General features: G+C 47.2%; 1 protein-coding gene across 5 annotated transcripts; it reads right to left on the bottom strand.

Annotated features, from left to right (window-relative positions):
- Window positions 1–5185: 5185 nt before the first annotated feature.
- On the bottom strand, window positions 5186–7115 carry UBB (ubiquitin B). 5 transcript variants are annotated; one of them, XM_025360858.1, is made up of 2 exons: window positions 6708–7115; window positions 5186–6026 (listed from the first exon to the last, which is right to left on the bottom strand). In XM_025360858.1, exon 2 carries the CDS (start codon window positions 6018–6020, stop codon window positions 5331–5333), a length of 690 nt encoding a protein of 229 aa, XP_025216643.1. In that variant the 5' UTR covers window positions 6021–6026; window positions 6708–7115; the 3' UTR covers window positions 5186–5330. The 5 variants fall into 5 exon arrangements, with proteins under 5 accessions (XP_025216643.1, XP_025216645.1, XP_025216647.1 ...); XM_025360860.1 differs by having other exon boundaries at window positions 6435–7109; XM_025360862.1 differs by having other exon boundaries at window positions 6858–7101.
- Window positions 7116–7482: the final 367 nt, after the last annotated feature.

Raw genomic sequence — 7482 nt, 5'->3', positions numbered from 1 at the left:
TTGAGACGGAGTCTCGCGCTGTGTCACCCAGGCTGGAGTGCAGTGGCGCGATCTCGGCTCACTGCAAGCTCCGCCTCCCAGGTTCAGGCCATTCTCCTGCCTCAGCCTCCGAGTAGCTGGGACTACAGGCGCCCGCCACCACGCCCGGCTAGTTTTTTGTATTTTTAGTAGAGACGGGGTTTCACCATGTTAGCCAGGATGGTCTCGATCTCCTGACCTCGTGATCCGCCCGCCTCGGCCTCCCAAAGTGCTGGGATTACAGGCTTGAGCCACCGCGCCCGGCCAAAAGTGGGAGATTAAGAAAGTATAAAACCCAGCTACTCGGGAGGCTGAGGCAGGAAAATTGCTTGAACCGATGAGGTGGAGGTTGCAGTGAGCCGAGATCACACCACCGCGCTCTAGCCAGGATGACAAAGAGAGGCTCTGTCTCAAAAAAGAAAAGAAAAAAAAGTATGAAAAAAGGAAAAACCTCAAAACCTACTTCCTTGTTGCACTGAAGAAACTAAGTACTTATTGTCGGACTAAGGAAACTAAGTACTTACATCACTAAGTAATTATTGCTGCACTAAGTATAAGGTCCTTTCCCAGAACCCAACATGGATCTAAAGCTTCCATTTAGAGTTAGCTGGGCCTGATTAAAATGGAGTCATGAATTGGCCCCTCAGATTCTTTGAGGAATGAATAAGGTATAGCTAAAATAAAGTATGTTGAGGTTCAGGAAGTCTCATGAGATAGAGTGTCTAGAGGCCCTATAGGAGTGATAGAGATTGAACCAGAGACTCGCGCAAAATGTCTACTCTATCCAATTCAGAAACACAGTCTGACTTCAGGGCTGAGTTACATTGCTGGCTGTTAAACATGGGGTACTTGTGAACAATGTTTATGTTATGTGGGTGCCAGATTTAAGAATATCTAGAGAGGAGCTGAAATATGCCCGCCTTTAAAACTACTCCTCTATTCTCCTGAAGCAACCATTGTTAACAGTGGCCCACCCGTCTTTGTGCTTAGGCATTTTTTTCCTATAGCATTTTTTACTCTATTGGATATTGCCCCATGAAGTTCCCATCACCTTCATTCAGTTTACTTATTGCATTACCACCTTTTTTTTTTTTTTTTTTTTTTTAGATAGGGTCTCATTCCCATCACCCAGGCTGTAGTGCAGTGGCAAGATCACAGCTCATTACAGTCTTAACCTCGTTGCTGTGATCCTCCTGCCTTATTGTTTTATTTTATTTTTTGTAGAGATGAGTTCTTACTATGTCGCCAGGCTGATCTCAAACTACCAGGTTCAAGCGATCCTCCCACCTCGGGCTCCTAAAGTGCTGAGATTACACAGGTGTGAGCCACAGCACCCAACCTATCATCTCTTTTTGATTGGTAATTTTATTACAAAAAATAGCATATTAAGCACTATGCAAGTGTGTGGGGTTTTTGGTTTTGTTTTTAGAGACAGGGTTTCATTCTGTTGCCCAGGCTGGAGTGCAGTGCAGTGGCATTACCTGTAACTCACTGCAGCCCTGTCCTGGGCTCAAGCCATTCTGCTTGTTTCCCAAGTAGTTGGGACTACAGGCATGAGTCACCTCACCTGGCCAAGTTTTTAACATTGTTTTAAGTACTTCACATGTAATTATAACTACTCTGAGACAGGTGTAATTAACCCAATTTTTATAGATGAGGAATTTGATGTACTGACAGGATAAATTAGTTGCCCAACGTTACAAGCTTGTAAGTAGTTAGCCAGATTTGACTCAAGAAGTCTTGTATCCAGAGCCACACTAAACCATTAGACCACAACATTTTTACAGAGGACATGTCTCACTGAAATCTCTGCCTCCTGGGTTCAAGCAATTATCCTGCCTCACATTTCTGAGTAGCTGGGATTACAGGCGCGTGACACCACATCCACCTAATTTTTTGTATTTTTAGTAGAGACAGGGTTTCACCATGTAGGTCAGGCTGGTCTCGAACTCCTGGCCTCGTGATCCGCACGCCCCCCCACCCCCCGCACCCCGTCCTCCCAAAGTGCTGCAATTACAGGCATGAACCATCGCACCTGGCCGCTGTTCTCATTTTTATTTACTTGAGAGCTGACAAAAACTATTGGACTGGCATCAGGCCATAGACCAGGCCTCCAACACATATTTTAAAGAGCCTTTCCCTGGCCAGGTGCGGTGGTTCACGCCTGCAATCACAGCACTTTGGGAGGCCGAGGCAGGTGGATCACCTTAAGTCAGGAGTTCAAGACCAGCCTGGCCAACATGGTGACACTGTCTTTATTAAAAATACAAAAATTAACCAGGTGTGGTGACCACTCTTGTAATCCGTTACTCAGGAGGCTGAGGCGCAAGAATCGCTTGAACCTGGGAGGCGGAGGTTGCAGTGAGCCAAGATCGTGCCACTGCACTCTGGCTTGGTCTACAGAGTGAGACTCTGTCTCAAAATTGCTCAAATTCATTTGTGTGCAGACTGAATTTGCTGAGATCCATGAATTACTTAGAGGGGGATCTCTACAGAAAATAAGATTGATTCCCCCCCAAAAGAAAAAAGAAAATAAGAGATTCCAAAAGAGAACTAAAGAGCAATAGCTGAATCTTCTTCTGAAGGATTCACCAGACTACAGACCTATGAGCCTATCGTGTCAGACAGCGATGCTTTGGGAGAAATGACTGCACAGTATTTTAAGCCCTATTGCCCCAGATAATAGTTTTTAGGTATTCAGTGAAATGTTCTAATTTTCCAGGTTTGAAGAGCTAGGTTTTTAGTGACAAGATCTTGCTGTTTTAGGCTGACCTGGAACTCCTGAACTCAAGCAATCCTTCCACCTCAGCTTCCCAAGTAGCTAGGACTACAGGCATATGCCACCATGCCCATTTAAACTTTTTTTTTTTTTTTTTGGGTAAAGAGCCAATTGCCTAGTCTGGCCTCAAGCTCTAGCCTCAAATGATCCTCCCGCCTCCATCTCCCAAAGTGCTGGGATTATAGGCATAAGTCACCATGCCTGGCCACGTTTACTGGTTTGTTATAAAGATATTACAAAGGACTCAGATGAAGCGATGCATAGGACAAGGTATGGGGGAAGCAGTGCAAAGCTTTAATGCCTTGCCTGGGTGTGCCATCCTCCAGGAACCTCCATGTGTTCAGATATCCAAACTCAGTCCTCTTGGTTTTCTAGGGAGGCTTCACGATGACAGCATTCCTTTCCCCAGGGTATAGGACAGAACCCTCTCTGAAATGGGGGTCTTAGGACTCACAGAAAGGTAGGGGAAGATCAGGAGTCCTGTCTTAGAGAAGGTAAAAGGGCACAAGTTAGGTGAGTTTCCTGTGGCCTCACACACCCAACATGACTATAACAAGGGCTATAGAAGTTATGAGACAGGAACTGTGGGCAAAGAACGGTAAAACCAGAGTGACTAAGGCAGATTACCTAAAATTATGTGTGAAACCATTCTCAGGTACACCATGAATATCAAAGGCGTATTTATAGATATGCTATTCCTGTATTTGTGTAATATACCCATGGGTACTTTTTGCATGCCAAACCACTAGAGATTAACTGGCCAGTGATTTAAAGTCCTAAGTATGCGCTTAAACCATGCCAGTTTTAGTACCAGAAAATGTTATTTCTCTACTATAAACCTGAAAAAAACAAACACGCGTCCCCACACCACTCCCCATTTTGTGCCAAAAATCACATTTACTGAAGTTGTATTACAGAAGATAGTGAAGGGGGAGGATTGAGAACTTCCTTAGTACACCCTTACTCCCTCAAATATTTTCTATTAGCACTGTGCATGTATTACTGCCTAGTATCCATTGGCATAGAAGCCTAAGAACTGCTTATGTTGCCAGACTGAGACAAGGATAAGCATTTTTACCAAATACAGGTAAAATCTCATTTGTTGCTGCAATCTTTTCACAATAAAGTTAAGCTGTTAGTCCTTAAGAACCAACAGGGTGGCCAGGTGTGGTGGCTCATGCCTATAATCCAGGCACTTTGGGAGGCCAAGGTGGGCGGATCACTTGAAGCCAAAAGTCTGAGACCAACCTGGTCAACATAGTAAAATCCCATCTCTACTGAAAATACACAAATTAGCTGGTGTGCCCCTGTAGTCCCCAGCTATGTGGGGGGTTGAGGCACGCGAACTGCTTGAACCTGGGAGGTGGAGGTTGCAGTGAGCCAAGATCGCACCATTGCACTCCAGTCTGGGGCAAGAGTAAGATTGTGAGTTTAAAAAAAGTGTGAGGAACCACTCTAATTTGTCACCTAATTCATCAAGATCAGGAAGATTGTCTTAGATCAGGATACCGTTTTAAACATTAAGTACCTGCAAGCCATCTTTCTCCACAGCCAGTCTTCCTCCATACTCTGATTAGCTGCTTCTTGGCTCATCAGTTAAAACATATACAGCAGAGACACTATGGTCCCGTATTACTACCCAGGTTAAACACTTTGCTGTAATACACTACAGAGCAATAAACACACAACTGATAGTCACTCAGTAATTGCAGAATTGAAAGCAGTTACCACTATTCAAGCAGCGTCAAAACTTTATTTCTCCAGCCATCTTTGATTAGGTCTAGGCAGGCACATTTGCTTTCCTTCAATGTAAAGAAAATGCCTGCAATCACTTGAGCCCAGGAACGATACAGTGAGTTATCAATGTGCCACTGTGTATCAGTCTGGACTACAGAGCAAGACCTTTTAAAAAAAGCCTATCCAACTTTTTGAGATGGAGTGTTGCTCTGTCACCAGGCTGGGGTGCAGTGGCACGAGCTCGGCTCACTACCACCTCTGCCTCCCAGGTTCAAGTGATTCTCCTGCCTCAGCCTCCCAAGTAGCTGGAACTACAGGAATGCGACACCACGCCCAGGTAATTTTTTTAATTAGACAGGGTTTCACCATGTTGGCCAGGATAGTCTCGATCTCGTGATGCGCCCGCCTCGGCCTCCCAACAGACTTTAAATTCGAGCTTCAGAAAGTTCGCCATTAATCCAGGATCCTAACTTGTAATGACTTATGGCAAAGAAGGCTCTTACCCCTGAGCTCACCCAATTGTACTCCAGAGTCAAGTGACTTCACTTTGGGCACAATACCAATCTCAAAATTTAATCCCTCCCCCTCGACATTTTCACTAGTTTTAAGTGTACCCACACATCACTACAGAATTTGACAAAACACCAAGTATGCTACCATGCAACGAAACCTTTATTAACATTTTGAACAGGTTCAGCTATTACTGAAACTTGTAATTTCTAAACTTAAGTTGGGGCAAATGGCTATAGTGCAGAGTAATGCCATCACTGGGCACTGCAAACGCAAGACTTAAGAATTAACAGCCACCCCTCAGGCGCAGGACCAGGTGCAGGGTCGACTCCTTCTGGATGTTGTAGTCAGAGAGAGTGCGGCCATCTTCCAGCTGCTTGCCTGCAAAGATGAGCCTCTGCTGGTCGGGGGGGATGCCTTCTTTATCTTGGATCTTGGCCTTCACATTTTCGATGGTGTCACTGGGCTCCACCTCAAGGGTGATGGTCTTGCCGGTCAGGGTCTTCACAAAGATCTGCATACCACCTCTCAGACGCAGGACCAGGTGCAGGGTCGACTCCTTCTGGATGTTGTAGTCAGAGAGAGTGCGGCCATCTTCCAGCTGCTTGCCTGCAAAGATGAGCCTCTGCTGGTCGGGGGGGATGCCTTCTTTATCCTGGATCTTGGCCTTCACATTTTCGATGGTGTCACTGGGCTCCACTTCCAGGGTGATGGTCTTGCCGGTCAGGGTCTTCACGAAGATCTGCATACCACCTCTCAGGCGCAGGACCAGGTGCAGGGTCGACTCTTTCTGGATGTTGTAGTCAGAGAGAGTGCGGCCATCTTCCAGCTGCTTGCCTGCAAAGATGAGCCTCTGCTGGTCGGGGGGGATGCCTTCCTTATCCTGGATTTTGGCCTTCACATTTTCGATGGTGTCACTGGGCTCCACCTCAAGGGTGATGGTCTTGCCGGTCAGGGTCTTCACGAAGATCTGCATTTTGACCTAGTTTAAAAGTAAAACATAAGCGTGTCATCTCAGGATTATTGTATTTCTTGCTTCATCTAATATGCTTCAAAGTTAGCAACTATTCCTTCAAAATGCCTTAAACACGTTAACATTCCGCAAATCTCCCATTTATACGAGGCTGTCACTTAATACAAAATTCGTCACTCAAGGTTTCAACGTCAACGGCGGAGAATCCAGAGCGCTCTCTAACAAGCGTCCACAGCTTTCTCCACTAACAGTTCCGGATATTCAAACTCCCCCGACCGAACGCCAATCTGCCTCAAACCTAAGCACGGTGTTAGGTAAACTGAAAACAAAACCGAACCCACAAGACTCGCGAAGTAAAAATCCCACTGAAACACAAGGGGCACCTCTCTTAAGGTTTCCAAAAGCCACACAAACTACCTCTTTTCCGCCTTCCCCCGAAGTAAACGCAAGGAAATCGCCGTCGGTTAAACGTCCGTTAGTTTCCCTCCGCGCGCGCGCGGCAACCGCCCTCGCCCCCCTCAGGTCAACAAGGCCCACTCTCCCAGAAAGGCCCGGCGCCGCGTCACCTCGCCCTCCCCTCCCCCACACCGTCCCCTCAGCGGCCCACCCAACCCCAAGAAGCCTCCAGCTTGACTTCACCCATTCCCCCCTCTCACGCCCCCGGAGGTCGTAACGGCTGCGAGACAGTACCTGTTAGCGGTTACGAGGATGCTGCGAATCACCAATCACGGTCAGACGCAGGGACACCAACCCAAGCACACCCAACAAAGCCAGCCGCCCCTGAATGCTCCCGTTTGGCGGAGCGCAAATTTATGCAACGTGTGTTGCGTCACTTATCACTTCTTACGTAGACGCCGTCTCCGTGCGCCGCTGAAAGTAGTTCGCCGCGCCCAAACTCCCGAGACGTAGTTTAGGCTTTTCAACTGAGCCACAAATTCCTCATAGCCGTAAGGAAGGATCCTAACAAATTATGTCCCTTCTTCTCTATGCGCTTCTCTTCCTTCTTTAGGAAAATATGAGAAAATTATACGGCGGATGAATTCGAGTTAAAGAAACCTTCCTCGAAAGCTCTGGAAACTTCCTTGCAGCGCCGGCACTGATTGGTTAGGCCTGCGAAGGCGAGGTCGGCGCTGATTGGTGGGGGACGCAGTGACTCTATTGTTGCTGGGCTCCGCCTGGGGTGGTTTAGCGCCGACGTTGCTAAGTAACTGAGTGCGCGTGCGCCGCACGGGCGCGCCTTCCTGAAAGAGGGTATTTCCGGCGGGAGAAGGAGGAGGGTGTTTGTTTTTTTTCCTTTTTTTTCTTTTTTTTTTTTACTGAGAGGGAGTTTCGCGCTTGTTTCCCAAGCTGGAGTGCAATGGCAGATCTCGGCTCACCGCAACCTCCGCCTCCCGGGTTCAAGTGATTCTCCTGCCTCAGCCACCCGAGTAGCTGAGATTACAGGCATGCGCCACCACGTCCGGCT

Source organism: Theropithecus gelada, chromosome 16 (genome assembly GCF_003255815.1).
Source record: "Theropithecus gelada isolate Dixy chromosome 16, Tgel_1.0, whole genome shotgun sequence".
Classification (NCBI taxonomy): domain Eukaryota; kingdom Metazoa; phylum Chordata; class Mammalia; order Primates; family Cercopithecidae; genus Theropithecus; species Theropithecus gelada.
Note: the sequence above shows the minus strand (reverse complement) of the source record. Positions and strands in the feature narration are given on the sequence as shown.